At 41.2% G+C, this 17811-nt stretch overlaps 1 protein-coding gene across 1 annotated transcript; it reads right to left on the bottom strand.

Annotated features, from left to right (window-relative positions):
• Positions 1-366: 366 nt before the first annotated feature.
• Positions 367-17806, bottom strand: SPICE1 (spindle and centriole associated protein 1; the record flags this gene model as incomplete). The annotated part of the gene is made up of 11 exons (XM_009072095.1): positions 367-761; positions 4071-4295; positions 6514-6661; positions 7300-7431; positions 10644-10909; positions 11688-11828; positions 12047-12189; positions 12477-12553; positions 14477-14623; positions 17422-17469; positions 17792-17806. Coding segments are annotated over 11 exons (1737 nt in total), but the record flags the coding sequence as incomplete, so codon positions are not given.
• Positions 17807-17811: the final 5 nt, after the last annotated feature.

Genomic DNA, 17811 nt, shown 5'->3' with positions numbered 1-17811 from the left:
AGATGTATGACATGGATTGAAATATGCATTTTACATGCTTGACAAGAACCTTTGGGTTGGTGCAGTGTTAATATTATCCAAGCTTCAAAAGCTGCACCTGATCATGTTGCAACCACACCTCTTTTTGCAGCATAACCTCATCCTAAACTTATAAATGTGCTGCATGGTTTTGAGCACTCACATACAACAGACACCAAATATGAGAAACTACTGTTGATTTGCCTAGGGAATGAAAAAAAATTACAAGTCTCCAAGAAAACGAATTAAAAGACTAACAACAGGAAGGACACAGTCTTCTGTCACAGTAAACTATAGGAAAGCAGATGAGCAGAAGCATCCAGCCTTCCTTTTCTGTTACATTCTCACCTATCCTTGTGATGACTCTGGAGTAGGATTTGCATTTTGTATTGTGTCTGGTTGATTTAGACAGTCACTTCTGTCTCCAGAGAAGCCTCTGAATTTGCTCAGCTGAGCTTTAATTAGAGCATTCTGCCCTGTGAGCTCGGCTATCTGTCCCAACAGATCACCACTGTGAAATAACTCCTCAGCTGTGCTATTTTTCCTAGTGTCGACTGGACAGGACAGATTGATTTTCTCATGGGAACTCTCCAAGTCTTCGTCTGCAGGAGGAATGGGTTGCCTTTGAGAGATGAGACAATTTTCCTCAGTTGTGCTCTGTGTTCTCAGGGAGGAAGGTGAGCTCCTCTCCTTGCATGGATCACTTGCAGTGTTTTCAGGACACTGAGAAATGGTTGTAAACACTACAAACAAGAAATAAAGGAACGTTAAGGATAGAGACCTGTGATCCACACTGAGGAGACTAACAGTGACTTTTCACTTCAGGCTACTAATAATCAAGTAGGAACTTGAACTGTAACATCTAGCCTGCAAGAACTCAGCAGGTTTAATATCTCCTATTGCAAACAGTCTTATGTTTAAATGAGTTCATTAGAGACTGAGAGAGAAGTCGGTGAGAAGACAAATTGTTTTGAATTTCTTAGCTGACAGAAAATGCTACTTCTTAGTTCTCCACTTTCCAAAATCCAGTTACCTTCCCTAATATACTTTAAGTCTGCGTTTCAGGTCTGATACTCAATTTAAGAAAATAAAACAAAATAACACAAGACTTTTTGCATAATAATAAACTAGCTATTTACTCAGCCCCTAAAAAGCAGAAGCATTCTGGCCAATGAAATCAGTTAGGTATTTTTTTGTGGTCATCATCAGCAGACAGATAATGCACTACACACACACGACTAAATGACTTACAGCACTGTCAGCTGCTACACATTAAGTTCAAGTTGAATTTTTGTGATCAAAACCAAATTTTTTTTATGCTTTTTATACCAAATAGCCCATTCCTTCCCCAGCTTTAGCTTTTGACTCGAGCAGAGCACAACATTAAAAAAAAATAACACTCAAATGTGTTTTATGAATCATTTAGCATAAAGAAACATTCCATCAGTTTAACACTGGTTGAAAAATTTAGCACCAGTATTAAATGAGTAACAATATATTTATCACGTAGCTAAACTGTAAGCCACACCTGGAGTGCTGTGTCCAGTTCTGAGCTCCTCAGTACAAGAGGGACATGGAGCTCCTGGAGCAGGTCTAGTGGAAGGCAGCAAAGATGATTAAGGGATTGGAGCACCTCACTTATGAGGAAAGGCTAAGGGAGTCGGGACTGTTCAGTCTTGAGAAGAGATGACTGACAGAAGACCTCATCAATGTCTATAAATATTGCAGAGAGGGTGTCAAGAGGATAGAACCAGGCTCTTCTCAGTGGTGCCAAGCAATAGGACACGAGAGAATGGGTAGAAAGTGATGTACGGGAAATTCCACCTGAATATGAGGAAGACCTTTACTGTGCAGGTTACCACACACTGGAACAGATTGCCCAGAGAGGCTGTGGAGGTATTCAAGAAGCATGGAGATGCAATCCTGTGCAATGTGCTCCAGGATGACCCTGCTTGAGCAGAGAGGTTAAACCAGATGACCCACTGTGTCCCTTCCAGCCTTACCCATTCTGTGATTCTGTAATGAAGCCTAGGAAGATAGTTCTATATTCTTGTATCAAATTACACACAACGTTTGACAGTTCTCAATGGGACTAAAACAAGATGTTTCTCTTTGTAGAATGAGACCTTTCGTTCGTTTCCTCCAGATTTATTATGTACCTCCTCACAGCACAGCAGCTGTAGTGGGTTTGCATGGCCAGATTTTTGGTAATGGGGGGCTGTAGAGGGAGCTTCTGTGAGAAGTTGCTAGAAGCTTCTCCATGTCTGGAGGAGCCAATGCCAGCAGCTCCAGGATAGACTGCAGCCAGGCCAAGCCAATCAGTGGTGGCAGTAATGCCTCTGGGATAACATACTTAAGAGGGGGGGAAAAAAGTTATTGGGCAGAGTAATTGCAGCCAAAGAAGAGAGGAATGAGAATATGTGAGAGGACCAACTGTGCAGACACCAAGGTCAGTGGAGGAGGAGGGGGAGGAGGTACTTCAGGCCCTAGAGCTGAGGATTCTCTGCAGGTAGAGCGTGGTGAAGCAGCTGTGCCCCTGAAGCCCACAGAGGTTAACAGGGTGCAGAGATCCACCTGCAGCCCACAGAGGAGACCCACACCAAAGCAGGTGGATTCCTGAAGAGGAGGTTGCGACCCTGTTGGAAGTCCATGCTGGAGCAGACTCTTGGCAAGAGCCTGCAGACTCATGGAGAGAGGAGACACATGCCCAAGCAGAGGTCCTGGCAGGACTTGTGATCCTGTGAGGGACCCATGCTGGAGCTGGCTGTCCCTGAGAGACTGGACTGCACGTGGAGAGTGACCCACACTGCAGCAGTTTGTGGAGAACTGTAGCCTGTGGGAAGGCCTCATGTTGGAGAAATTCATGGAGAGCTGTCTCCTGTGGGAGAGACCCCATGCTGGACCAGGGGAAGGACTCCACTCCCTGAGAGCAGTGGCAGAAAAAACAAGTGATGAGCTGATCATAACCCCCACTCCCCATCTTTCTGCACAGCTGCTGGGGAGGAGGTACAGCTGGGAAGGAGGGAGGGCAGGTGGAATGTTTTTAAGGTATGTTTTATTTTCTCATTATCCTGCTCTGATCTTGTTAGAAATAAAATGACCTAATTTCCCCAAACTGAGTATGTTTTGCCCATGACAGCATTCAGTGAGTGATCTCTCCTAGTCCTTGCCAACTTATGAGCCTTTTGTTGTATTTCCTCTCCCCTGTCCATTGCAGAGGGGAGTGAGAGAGCAGCTTTGGTGGGTGCCAGGATGCAGCCAGCATCAACCCACTACAACAGCCCACAAACAGCTGAACTAGATATAAACTTCCAATTGCCCTGACAACTTCCTAAAAACCAAAAGGACTTTTGGCTAATTTTCTGACTTGAAAAAGGCTTTCAAATCAGCACAGCTGAAAAGGGGAAAAAAGGAGGAGGAAAACCACAAAACTCCACTACTACACCCTACTTCCTGTCAGCAGCCATCAAGCTATCAATGGATGTAATTATCTGCGTCTCAACAATGGGCTTATACAGGGGCCTGGCATGTTCCCTATGGGAACCTGCTCCCAAAGCTTCTAAAAAGTCCTTTGCTGGGAAGACTGGCTCAAAGCAGGAGTACACAGTCTACAGACATCCTGGTTTGTCTGCTGCAGAAGCAGTGAAGTTCCAGGCTCCAGTGATCCTCCATTAAAGGTGGTGGAGGCTGGATTATACCATCAGGAGATGGAAATCTGAAATGATGTGCTGTACATCATTGACAAGGAGCTACAGCAATGACACAGAGGTGATGATCAAAATCGGTACAAAATAACAATGTCAGTCTGGATTGCCACTGACAGGACTGCAGACAGTAGATGGAGAACAGAAAGTCTAAAGGATATCTTGCAACAGGCATAGTACAAAAAGAGATGTTTATCTGGGTGCAGCAGTAGCAGTTTTAGGGCCAATGTGTCTAAGCACACATAATAAAAATTTTGCACAGAAAATACATCTTCAAAGCTAGTGCAACACTGAAACAGTAATACACTATACATACTCATAAGACTATTACAGCCAGAGAGATCTCACCGTTCCGGAGGGAAGACAATTGCTGACTGCTCTTCTGCCGAGGGGGTGACAACAGCACAGCTGGCTGGAAGATGTGAGCTGGTAAGCTTCTACCAGATCCCACATCACCTAAAGCACCTGGCTCTGGGGGAAACATGGAAGGAAGTTCTTCCTGTGGAAATCTGAGCATATTTTCCCTGTTGCCTGCATCAGTCTTGGGCTCAGAATAGGTCAAATCAGGTTTTACTAAAGAAAAAGACAAAGCAGGGAGAAAAGTTAAACAAACAAACCAAAAATAGGAAAACATATTTTCAGTGCAATGGCAATGTAAGCAAAAATCTCAGTAACAACTCAGGTATCTGAAAAGAGACTAGAGTATGTTACACACACACTCCTAACTTCCTTCTGATCCCAGAATACAGAATTATTTCACTCAAGCATATTACAAAATCTTTACTGGCCATAAGAGCAAGATGAGCTCTTACATGTAGCCTCACAATTTCAGGACACTTGTATAAGATCTGTCTGTAGTTCATGCACAAGACTTAGAGATATGTGTCTCATGAAAAATAGGTATTTGAGCTGCATTTGCTGACATTCTCTTGAGAAAAGCAGATTTATGCACTTGTCCTAATGTCCCATATTATAAATTGGATGGCAACAATGGTGGAGTAGAAAACAATTCAAAGCTTTTCCTAGCTCTTTGATGATCTTTTTATGATTTAATTAAGATGAGACACCTCTTCAGTTAAAATAAAAAAGGTTAATCTTCTGTATTTAATTATAACTAGTTTGTATCTATGTTGCCATCTATTTTGAACCTACCAAGGAGGCACAAAATGAAAAGCACGAAAGCAAAGTTGTAGCTAGCTGTGAGACCACAGTAATTTTACTATGCTTACATCCATTGCTCCATCAATGCTATCTATGCATTCTCCTTTCACAATTTTGTTCAGGACATTAGCTCCCGAAAGAGAAGTTAGTGGAAAATTAAGCAGAACATATCTGATGCCAAAATGCTAAAGACAAAAAGCACCTTTCATAGGCAGAGTCAGAAGAGGCTGCTTGCATAAAATACTGCTTGTGGGTCACATTAGTGAGAATTTACATGTAAAACCTGTCACATTCAATGTCTCTGGCAAGAAATGAGAAAGATCTTCCTGCTCTGCTTCACTGAACGGAACTGCATTTCTGAAGTATCCCCCCACTCCCCTCTCACCCTCACTTCCTCTCTCCAGGGAAGCCCTGTGTTAGCTTACACATGTTTTCTGTGCCAAAACTAGCTAGCTCAAATATTTCACATCCAGACAGATGCCTTAAGGGTACAAGAGATGTCCTTCTGAAGGAGGAGGAGGGGGAAGAAATAGGTTTGTAACTTTAGGGAGCTTTTCTCTCAGGAAGATACTTTTTCCTGAGAAGAGAAACCAGTAAGGAAAAAAGATTTGAAAATTCCAGCCCTGCAGAAGGCTTGGGGGTTTGGTTGGGTTTTCTAAGTTGTGTGGTTTTGGCTATTTGTTTGTTTGGGGGTGGAGGGGAGTTTGTGTTTTGTGGTTTTTTGAGGGGTTTGTTTTGGGGTGGTTTTTTTCGGTTGGTTGGTTGGTTGGTTAGCTTTTGTTGCTTTTTCTTTGAGGGATGTTTTTCTGACCATTTGCATTTATATTCTGGGGTGTGATTTCTTTTTGTTTGCTTTTACAAAGCCTGGGTCTACCACAAAAAAAAAAAAAAAAGGGGGCCTGGGATGTGGCTTCTTCCTGAGAAGAAATTTCCTCAAGGAAGAAAATATTTAACCACAAAAACATCCACAAAAACAACATTTAACTATGGAATACAAATAGCTCCAAGGAATCTCAGGATTCACAAGGAGTTACTGACCTTGAGAGCAAACCCAATACATTTAAACAACCAATCAGGAAAGACAGCTGGGAGAAAACTCCATGGTGAAAGAAGGTTAAAAGTACAAGGTGAATTATGTTTGGTTAGTTTGGCCATCAATGCTACTGGCCTGGCTTAGCTTAGCCTTTCTCACTCACATGTCATACAAAGTCATAAATACCAAGAAATAGACCTCTGCTTGGTTAGTTTCTGAGCCTCAGCAGCTGCTCTTCTGGTCAGCAGCGACCTCCAGTGTCTTATGCAAGAATCAATCTCATACTGCCAGGCTGCCTCAGCAACACAAAGGTGAGACCCTGATTCCATTGGGTTTGGTTTCCTTAGTTTTCTGTGGCTTTTTTTAGGACGCTCAGAATAAAACTTACTTTGTAAGCCATCTTAATGGGGGAAGACTATTTCCCTCCTTTTGTACTTATGCTCACAGCAGAACCCATGGCATATGAATTTACAGAAGTGCGATTCATGCTCATGCAAGAGGTATTTATGCAAGCAGACACCTATTAAATACCAGATTTTCCACAAGGATAAACCAGCCACAACTCCCACTTCATCCTTCACACATGCATATACACACCTTGGCCATTTGCTGGACCTTTGCTTGCAATTTCAAAATGTTTTGGACTTTGTTCTCTTTCAGGTTCTACCAAATGGAAGCCTTTAAATGCTTGTGTGAGAGACATCAGCTGTTCATTTGTTACTGTCATGTACTGCTGAAGCTTCTTCTAAAGGAGGAATGAAAAAAGAGATATAGAAATTTGTATTCTAGAAATATGAATCAGAAATTACATATCACAAGCAGCTCTGAGAAGAAATGTGGCCTCTTAATACCACTGCATTATTCTGTAGGATTCCATTGAATTATTAGTGTCTCCATGTTTCTCATTTATAAATTATTTGTTTTCCCTTTTCCTAACTCTTGATACCACTTCCTCTCTACAGTTGCTTAACGGCTCCATTCCCAAATGCAGTCATTGATTAAATTTATCTCCACTGTAAACTAAGAAAAAAAACAAAAAAGAAAATGCAGTAGTACAACTAAGTCTACCCTGTTGCTCCAGTAGTGTCAACAGTATAGAAGTGTGAAGGAAGATGTTTCAACTTTTAGATTGATAAAAATAAAGCTCAGTTTCACAGAACTAGCACTTTCTCAGGCTTTGAAGTTAAATAAGCTAAGGATTTTCTAAACATTCCTTACCCACACCTACTATTATAATTCTCAGACTCCTTATTCAATTTTATCTTTTTTTCTGATTGTTAAATCTCTACAACATGAGACAATGCATCTTCACCCATATTTGCAACAGAACTCAGTATTCTAACAGGTCATCCTGAAGGGTAAGGGGCAAGGGGGGCTCAGTACCTGCATAGTAACGTTTTCTTCCCTCAGTAGAAGTACTTCCGCAGTCAGAGCATCAATCAGTTCTCGGTGTTCATTCAACATCTCCTCCTGCTGCTGCCTCAGCACCTCTTTCTCACACAGCTGCATCTCACTCTGAAGAGGGAGAAAAAGTTAGAAACCTACTATAAGTCAGTACAGACTTTGGAAACAGGAATGAGTCAATATGACACTATACTGTAACAGGTCTTTCCACTATTGCTAAATTACTTTCATGACAAAACCCAATTGTCACAGCTTCAGGACTGTCAGAGACCTTACTGTTCGTTACTCCAGAACACTGTAAGGAATCCTATACATCCTTGTTCTTCCACCTTTACAACTTTTACAGTCTGTAACTGCAAGCACTGTCTCTTTGCACAGATACAGTTTAAGTCACTGAATCTTCATGCAGTAACCAAATAATTCCAGGTATGCTGATATTTGTCAGTATCCTATACTACGCGTGCCTGTGCTTTAGTTTCCTTAATTCATTAATGAAGACAAACTTGACTAAATAAAGGAGAAAGTACTTGCTTTTTAATCTTTTCTGTCAGGGAGAGGAAAAGTTCTAGAGGGTTTCAATTATTTTCATTTTTCTTAAAGACAAAAAAGTTTGTGGGTTAAGAAATCTACTTGAGCATGAGGCAAACAACCTTACTGTAAAGAACTTCTTGCCTTGAAAAGATATTATCAGTCTATCATTTTAAGACAGAGCACTGCAGTAGTCAGGTTTCCTGCACGAAAGAGTCCTTTCCACTTCTAACGGGTAAATAAAACACGACTGCCACTTTTTGGAACACTTTAAATAAAAGAGGTTACTAAGTGACATAAACATGTCAGAATTAGCAGCTGGAGCCCTTCCCCAGACAGATGCCTGCATTTACTCAAAGGAATCCCTGAATAAGAGAAATATGTCCCATCTCCAAAACATGAGAGACCCTGAGAAGCAACTGGGGTACTTTTTTTTGCAGCCAGACAAAATGGGAACATGAGCTGCCTATCACATATCATGAATTATTTTCGGCTGGCATTGGGTCCAGAAGTGAAGAACAAAGGATTTAGACAAAACAGCTCTGCAATCACATAAAAATAATTAATGAATATTATTTGGAATGAATCACAGATACTGTCACTGGACACAAAGACAGGCAGACACACCTCCCGTAAGCGTATCAGAGACAAGCCATCCATTTTTTGTTTCACTTCCAGCCAGAGAGAATAGGGGTTTTGCACTGACCAAAGTGAAGCAGGCTAGCTCAGAAAATGAGAAAACCCTACACATGGACCTACCTTCTTAGAAACCAAAGACAGCACAAAATAAGCACTTTTAGCCTAGTAGCAGTGATGAAGACTACTGATGCCTTAGATCATCCGGATGAGCTACTGTATCTGCTCATCCTACCTAGCACTAACCTAGTCTTGGAGGACAAACTTGCAAGCAGGTGTGTCTTACATTTATGCATGGGGAAAACATCAGGGTTAACAGTTGTATACACCCATTACTACCACCAGGTAGGATTTAGGTCTGGTGTACCTTTAAAGAATTATCTTCATTCCAGCCAACTGCCAGGTATAGCTGTAATGACATAAGCTTTAAGACTGCACCAGGACATGTAGCAGCAGAGAGAGAACATAGAAACACAGATTCAGGGAGTATGATGTTTTGCTCTGTGAGTCTGGCAAAGAAATAGCATTCTTAACCAGAACAGGGGTGGGAAAGGAATGATTAATTCTAACATTTGGATGATATTAAAAATAACTCAGAAACCAAGACACGTTTATCTACTTCCCCTTAAGAATTTCATACACTTTTGCAAACATTTCAGAAGCTTCTTTGCCCCTTTTCTCTAGCCTCTTCTGTATTCACTATCTTCTTGTAGGGATTGGTTTTTTTAATCACTTAATAAAAACACTTGTATGAAAGATTCAGGAATTCAAGTTTCTCTTCCTATTTTTTAGACATAATTTTTGAAACTAAATTAAGCAACATCCTTCATTGCAATCCTTCTGCATTCAGTTTTCCTGCAGCAAAACTGGAAAATATTATTTGCTCCCCAGAAGAGAAGGGGAATCTCTCAAAAGCTTTGGAAGGCCTTGAAGATTGGCTATTTAACTAAAATCAGAGGCTTTTTTAATACCCTCTCAAAGTCATTTTCCTGAAATCCATTGCCAGCTACAATGCAGGCATTGGAAGTCTGCTAACTCTCCTGGCTGTACAAGACAGATGGTGGACACGGACACTTGATTTACTCCTAGCACGACAGGGACCAGATTTCAGGAAATACTTGAGACAAGCTGAGCTTCTTCCCAGCACATTGTCAAATTCTAATTAAAGCTCCATGAAAAGCGGAAAAGTCACTTTCTGAACACACACTATCTCCAGCAAATCTGAATACAAGTAACCACATTTTGTAGCTTAAGTGACTTCTTCATACTGCTACTTATGAATTCAGGTAGTAAACTTATGAAAGTTGCAGATAATTCTATGATCAATAATCAACTCCTGGAAGGAGGGAATGATAACACAAGAAGTGATGAAAAATCCAGGAGCAGTTTTGGAGGAAGTCTGTGGCCCAGAAATAACTCATCTCCGTGGAAAACAAATTAAAGAATCTAAATAGGGTTATAATTGCAATCATAACACAAATTTGATGCTATTAAATTGATGTATTCCTAATAAACTGAAAACATTCTATTGGAATTCCAAGAAGATCCTTCCTTATAACTGCAAAAGAACCAACTTTAATTCCCTGCTTTGGTATAACAGTTTTAACAAAGAACAAGCATTATTAACTTCTTTTAAAATATAAGACTTTTTTTGCCAAAGTCCATCTTCTGATGGTAGTTGCATTTCACTCTTGGATTGATTATTTACCATTTGCTTCCAAGACAGGACTAAATTCTTCCATATAGATTAAATACAGAGTAATACAAGGAATAAAAAGAAAGGAAAAATTTTTTTAAAATAAGGTGGGCTCCCCCCAATTATTATACACTCTGAAAAGGAACCAGAATAAGACAGTTCCACATTGCTTAGAGATCTATTACCTTAGCTATGAGATAGGTACTTAGGCATCATATTCTACTGCACCTATTAAGTGTGCAGGAACTGTCACCATCTGGTTTAAAATGTGACACAGGCCAACTGAACCTGCGAGACACTGCTGCATGTAGATAGCTCTGGGTTACAGAAGAAATAAACCACACTTTTTCCTTTTCAAAAAGAAGTTCTACATGGCTTATAGGTGATCTTCTCAATGGAATTCCATAAAGCAAGAATGACATGTAGCAGTGCACTGCTCAACAGCAATTCTAGGCCTTCTCACCTTTTTGAGGCAGCGCATCAAGCGACAGAGGGCATTCACCAGTGACAGTGTAAACCCAGAGAGGCCTTCATGTCTCCCTTTTTTTTGAACCTCACAACCTGTACGTCGCTCATATTCCTCCAATTCATGCTCCACTTCATGTATCATGTGGTTGAGAACATCTAAGCTGGATTTGTTGTCCCTCTGAAGGTCACTGGGGATTAAATTAGTTGAAGAATCATCTCCCCTCTGACTTGCAGAGTCCTGTGTGGCTTGCTTTCTTTTCACTGACAGGGAAGAAAAAAAAAGCGTCATTGGAATTTCAGATTGTATAGAAAGCTTTGCAGTACCAATGAAATTACATTGCTTATTAAAGTAAATCAAAGAAAAGGCCCTCTCTCACCCTGAGCTGAAATGGATCATCAAAGAATGGCCCCAGTCATTCCATTTTTCAGATCACCAAAACCCACATTTTTATGCCATCACATTAGTACCTCTCAAGTGTGACTGGCGCTTTTATCTTAGATAGATGTTTATACTTTTCTCCTTCTCTGTTAAAAACATGGAAACAGTTTGGGTTTCTCATATGCAGCAAGTTGCTTTCTCTCATATTCAGTAAGCAACTCCTATACAACAATCCTTTCATGTTGCAGCTTGTATCTGGTGTCAGTCCCCACATACAAATGTGTAGAATATGGGGACTGAAATGCATCATAGGTCTGTGTAGCACAGAATACAAAGATGCATCAGAAACAGAAAAGCCCTGCACAGGAAAGAAATCCACAACCAGCAAGGTAACTGGTAGCATCAAAGGGCCATATTTATGGTGCTCAGATTCCTATGGACTTGGCTTTGCCAAGGAACACACAGAACACAGAGGAATACACTACACAAGGGGCTGTAGAACATTCATCCTTAGATAAGCTCAAGACTCAAGGCCCAGCCCCCATCAAACTTTGGAGCTACTGCTGTGATGACTTCCAAAGATCCCTTCCAGCCTACACTTTCTTATGACATTAAGGACCTTGCTCAAAGGGAGCTATATTATTTTTAAAAGTACTAAACTCTTTGCTTCGATTTCCCTTTGTTTCCTTGATTTTGGGTTCAGCACTTGTCTCAAAATGTAAGTGAAGTCTTCAGTGTCTTCTTTGTCTTCATTCTGAAGTCTTGACTGGGTTCTCTTGACTACACTGGTAGCATTGAGGGCTGATTTAAACACAAAACAAAACAAAAAATACACGTGTGAAATATTTCAGGCATATTCTTAATAGTCATATGTCACAAAGTAATTTTATTAGAAGAGCTAGCTCCTTAGTCTGGAAATTCATCTGAACCAAATTAGCCCTTCACAGAAAAGGAGTTCCAGTCAGGATCCTGTGAACAGCCTAACAACCCTTGAGAAGCTGCAATTTAGGAAACCCAACCTGAACAATCCAATGATGGAGAAACAGTTGCTGGAGTCAAAGGCATATTTGATTCTGGTGATAAGATGGTTTTCCTCACATTCTTTTCAGCCCACAACTGAGAATTCACCAAGGAATTTTCTTCTCTCAACAACCGAAGTAGCCTACATTCAAAACAAGCACAACAGTGAATTGCAACAGAACAATAGCATGATTCTAGACTGCCTGTCCAGAAAGAGCTTCTGAAATTATCTGTAACTGCTCAGGTGAGTTCTCTGCTCATGTTCACTCCTGCTCTGAATACTACAAGGCCTTTCCCTAGATTTTTGAGATCAGGAAAGGAGAACAAAGGGAAACAGAAAAACTGACTTAACTATACCCACGCAACATTCTTTAAACTCCATCTATTTCCAGTGTTAAGCAGGTGGAAACCTGATGTGTTTGTACTGACCTGTCAGAAACGCTGCTGGATTTAAAATTCGGAGGATTATGGTGTTCATCTTCTGATACTTCCTCTTCATTAAGAGCCTTTTCAGGAGAAAACAAAGAAAACAAAAGGAGCTTTAGAAGAAGTTAGAGATCAATTTTGTGGAATTGTTCCAAGAATAAAACCCAACTTTGGTTTCAGTCTCCACTTCAAAAAAACACAAACCAACTAAACCTCTGCAGAAAAAAAAGCCTAAGCTCACACCTCTTTGTGGAATGTTTTGGGGGACATTAGTACCTAACAAATACTGATACCTACAACTGTCAACATCAGGAGACAATTCACAATGGTTGTGCTCTACTGGGAGACCCCCACTTACTCTGAACAACAGGACCTGGCAAGATTTAAGCTAGGGACAGGTGGAAAATGGTAACTCTCCCCCATCTATTTCACTTTTCTCCACACACAAGATCATGCCAGTGTTTCAAACAGCAACAGCCAGATGGGTTTCATCTTGCCTGGCATGATCTCATTTTATCTTCCTATCTGGAAACATCTTTTCTCTGAATCAGAATGAGACACAAAGTATACTGAAAAAAGTAATCCCTTAAATATGAAGGGGAAAGCAACTCAAGAGGAATTAAGATGTGTGCATTATCATTAGAAATGGCAACAAATATAGAAGACCATTTCTTAAACATGAGTTTCACATCTGCAAAATAATGAAGTCACATAACAGGTAGCCCAGCAAAATCTTAGATAGGGTAGTCTAATCTACCTTTGTGACACATAATTTATTTCTGCCTGAAGGACTTAATGAAACTAGCCTGCTACTACATTAGGGAAATTTGTATAAAAGTCCACAGCCTTTTTGAATACTCTACTGAAATGCACTTGGCAGAAAAGTATGAAAGTAGCAAAAGTCAAAATTGAAGTCCGAGGCTTGATTAGCATGAAATCCTTAACACAAAATTTCTACTGCAATTGCAGAGAAAAGGGAGTCAATCAGGAAACTAAGTGGTGACCTTTGCTTCTAAGTACTTTCACTTGTTCCTGTCTATGCTTGAATGTTCTCAGAGATCTGAAGCAAACTTCTGAAAATTTACAAAAGGAAGAAGAGGTTTTCGATAGCTAATTCACTGCATATTTACAGGACTACCAGGCCATGTTTACTTTATCGCTAGGCGAACATTGTGTGTAATCATTCCTTACCAACAAGAACAATTCTCAGCTTGTACAAGTGCAGAGGCTGAAAGTTACTATGTTTTTAGATTAGTTTTCATAACATATGGCAAGTAGTCACTTGCCATGTGAAACAAAAGGACCTCTGCCACTAAAATTCCTTTTCAGACAGTGACAGCTACTCTGTTAACTAGGCTTAGATTTGTTGCTACAGTTCAATATTCAAAAGCAAATTAAACAATATATTTTCAGTCAGAGTGCTTCAAATTGCCAGTATAACAAGCTTTTTGATCCTCAGATGATAAGCTTCTCCGCCATGACTTCTCAACCTTTGTTGTGTCAACTTTCCTTCCAGACAAGGTCTTCCTTACCAACTTCTTGTCTCACCCTTTCAGCCCCTTTGACTCTGCATTTTCTCTGTTTAACCAAGCAATGGCAGACAAGCATTTCCCTCCCAGAAAGAGAAATGTACACATTTCCATCAAAGGAAAATGCTGGACACAAGGAAGAAAAGGCAAGCTAGCAATGAGAACCCAAAGAATACACATCCTTTACACAACACAGAGTTTAACTACAAACAGTTCCTGTTCAGACACAAAGAGGCCTACAGAATTACAGAGGGCATAGCCAGGCCATGAGGATCAAGACTGCAACTGTACAGATCAGTTAGTATGCTGGCCTATTCCACCCACTGCATGCATGCAGCACACAGGAGAGAGTATGCATAGACAAAATCAAGTTATCCAACAAGAGGAGCAAATGTTGACCTATGTGCAAGAGCAGTTTCCCAATACTGCTGCAAATCATCTGCAGTAGGCTAGAAATGCAGACTTATCTCCCACCTCACACATCAGAGTCAATTTTCTTTTCTCTAAGGAATCAGCATCCAGTTGCCTTTGCTTCTTCCATTTTCTTTTCAGTGCTTTCTCTTGCAGTTCCAGATGTGCCAGTGATTTGTTTTTTGACTTGTGTATTTCATGACGACGCAGCTACGCAAACATAAAAGAAGCCATTTCAAAATCAAGAGACCATCTAAAGCAAAATGTGCAGGGTAATGCTAACAAGCTCCTCTTGATTTTATCATTCGTCCACTGAGTATAATTTATGTTGACTTCACGGTAGCAATGATGGCAGCCTCACAAGCATCCACAAATACAAAATACCATCAGTACCAGACAAATTTAAAGCAGCTCCAAAGGTGAATGGGGAGAGTCTCTCAGTCTCCATCTGCCCTACACCACTGATGCAGCAAGAGTATTCTTAGCTGTAAAACCCAAAGGCTACCACCTTTAACATACGTAAAAAGACACAAAGCATTTTTCTCATTTAACAGTGTTGGTTAGTGAAATGCTAAGGCTTAGACACTAGGCCCAAGCCAGAGCTGACTTACAAATGAATCCTGACCATCTAGTGATTGATACCCTACCCTCTGCACTAGTTGGGTAAACTGCAAAAGTAGGTACAGATTTAGCAAACCTCTTATGCTAGCTGTTTTTAAGGATAAACAAGATGACCTAAAAACTGGTCACTTTTGCATGATCTTGTGCCAAAGAAAATCCAAGGCCATACAACTGTCTGCAAAGTATTTCAGGAAACCCCACCAACTGTGTCCTGGGCTCTGGCCAAGCCCTGGCCTCGGTTGGTCGGAGGGGAATAACGGCCAGATGTTTTCTGCACGAGACCGCAACAAATGCAGGTTATTTTTAGCCTGCTGATTTGGCCTATAAAAGTTGGACCCTCTTGCAGTGACTATGGACACCTCACCTACCAGTGCATGCACTGCACAGGACTTCCCAATTACTGGGAAAGGCTCTCCAAATCCTGAAGCCCTGGCCTCGGTTGGTCGGAGGGGAATAACGGCCAGATGTTTTCTGCACGAGACCGCAACAAATGCAGGTTATTTTTAGCCTGCTGATTTGGCCTATAAAAGTTGGACCCTCTTGCAGTGACTATGGACACCTCACCTACCAGTGCATGCACTGCACAGGACTTCCCAATTACTGGGAAAGGCTCTCCAAATCCTGGCTGCAACCAGGGGCTCCCCAGCAACTGCAGGATGATGATCTCGGTTGGTCGGAGGGGAATAACGGCCAGATGTTTTCTGCACGAGACCGCAACAAATGCAGGTTATTTTTAGCCTGCTGATTTGGCCTATAAAAGTTGGACCCTCTTGCAGTGACTATGGACACCTCACCTACCAGTGCATGCACTGCACAGGACTTCCCAATTACTGGGAAAGGCTCTCCAAATCCTGGCTGCAACCAGGGGCTCCCCAGCAACTGCAGATCTGGATGATGATAAAGTATTGGGGCAATTGGTGATGTATCTTTCTTAATTACTATTCTTTCCTGTAAGTAGTAACGATTAGGTGCATTACCTTGTGTATCTTATTTGCTGTTTGTGCTGCTTGAATTAGGGCTTTGGTATAAGTAATTGCATTATTCTTTTTCCTGTTTCATCTTAATCACCAGTAGTAAAATAAGCCTATTCTTTCCACTGGTGTCTGGGGCATTTCTGTTACCCCCGTCCATTGGCAAAACAGTTAGAGATACCAGAGATATTCTCTCTCTTCCTCTAACAACAACATATATATATAGTTTCAATACAAATTAAAGAAATTAGATGTGTGAGGTGCTTGGTAAAGTCTCTGGAAGACATCAAGCCAAACTTTTCTGGAATTGAGCCTCTCTCTGCTATTGTGACCATCTGTCCTGACTACCCTGCCAACATGTATAGGCAACAATAGTTCATACTGCTTAATCCATCCTGGCAATTAGTTCTACCAAGAAAAAATTAAATGGAATGCATATCTTGCAGTGAGCAGATCATCCAGTATAAATAAAGCATGTTAGATTGTTTAAAATGAAAATTGAGTATTCTCAGATTCTTCAGATTATTGTGACCATCTGTCCTGACTACCCTGCCAACATGTATAGGCAACAATAGTTCATACTGCTTAATCCATCCTGGCAATTAGTTCTACCAAGAAAAAATTAAATGGAATGCATATCTTGCAGTGAGCAGATCATCCAGTATAAATAAAGCATGTTAGATTGTTTAAAATGAAAATTGAGTATTCTCAGATTCTTCAGATAAAAAGAATCATAGAATCATCAAGGTTGGAGAAGACAGATCAAGTCTGTTAGATTGTTTAAAATGAAAATTGAGTATTCTCAGATTCTTCAGATAAAAAGAATCATAGAATCATCAAGGTTGGAGAAGACCTCTAAGATCAAGTCCAACCATTAACCTGCCACTCTGCTGTAACCCCTAACCATATCTTCCAGCACCAGATCTAGAAGCCTCATATTTCCAGGGATAGTAACTCCACCACCTCCCTGGGCAACCTATTCCAGTGCCTGACCACTCTAACAATGAAATTTTTTTTCCTAACATCTAACCCATCTCAGCTTATGACCATTCCCTCTGGTCCTCTCACTGCAGGCATAGCAGAAGAGATTACATCTTTCAGTCCTTCCAGCAGAGAACAAACTTCAACAAATCCACTGACCTCTTATGCACATACATTTTTATGATGGTGTACAGTTTATTGAAATAAAAACTATGGCTTCTGGTTCCCAATGGGAACAGAAAACCAAAAAAAATCAACTGCCAGACCTGGGGATGCTTGGTATCATAAACAAAGAACTAACACAAAAGAGCCAACACGCTGAGAGCCTTAAAAGGGAGATGAAACATTGGCAGAAAATATCCCCATCCACTTATGCCAGGCAACCAGCTAAACGCCCTCGCTAGAGAGCAGGAGTGGCGGTTGCTATCAACTTACGATATCCTCCGGAGTGGCACGGTGCACTGTCAAATCATGGACGGTACTCTGCAAACAGGAACCAGGGAACACATCAGCAGCCCGTAACTGAGGGCAAACTTTTTTTTTTTCTCAAGTTTCGTTTTAAAAAAATCAAAACAATTTCCGAATCAGAGTATCATTAGCCTAACACTGTTCATCGGTGCATTTTTCCACGAAGCATCCCACCCCCAGCGAGGCGGCCGAGCAAAACCGACCCCGCTCTACCCCACCGAGAGCGGGAGGGAACAGGGAAGCCCAGAGGGGCCACGTCCCGCCGGGCACACGGCACGTGTGACCCCAAACCAGCGCTGCGAAGCGAAGGGCCGCGGGGGGATTGGCTCCCACTTACATCCCAGTCGCGCCTGGGCA

The sequence above is a fragment of the Acanthisitta chloris genome, unplaced genomic scaffold, assembly GCF_000695815.1.
Source record: "Acanthisitta chloris isolate BGI_N310 unplaced genomic scaffold, ASM69581v1 scaffold4973, whole genome shotgun sequence".
NCBI classification, from domain to species: Eukaryota; Metazoa; Chordata; class Aves; order Passeriformes; family Acanthisittidae; genus Acanthisitta; species Acanthisitta chloris.
Note: the sequence above shows the minus strand (reverse complement) of the source record. Positions and strands in the feature narration are given on the sequence as shown.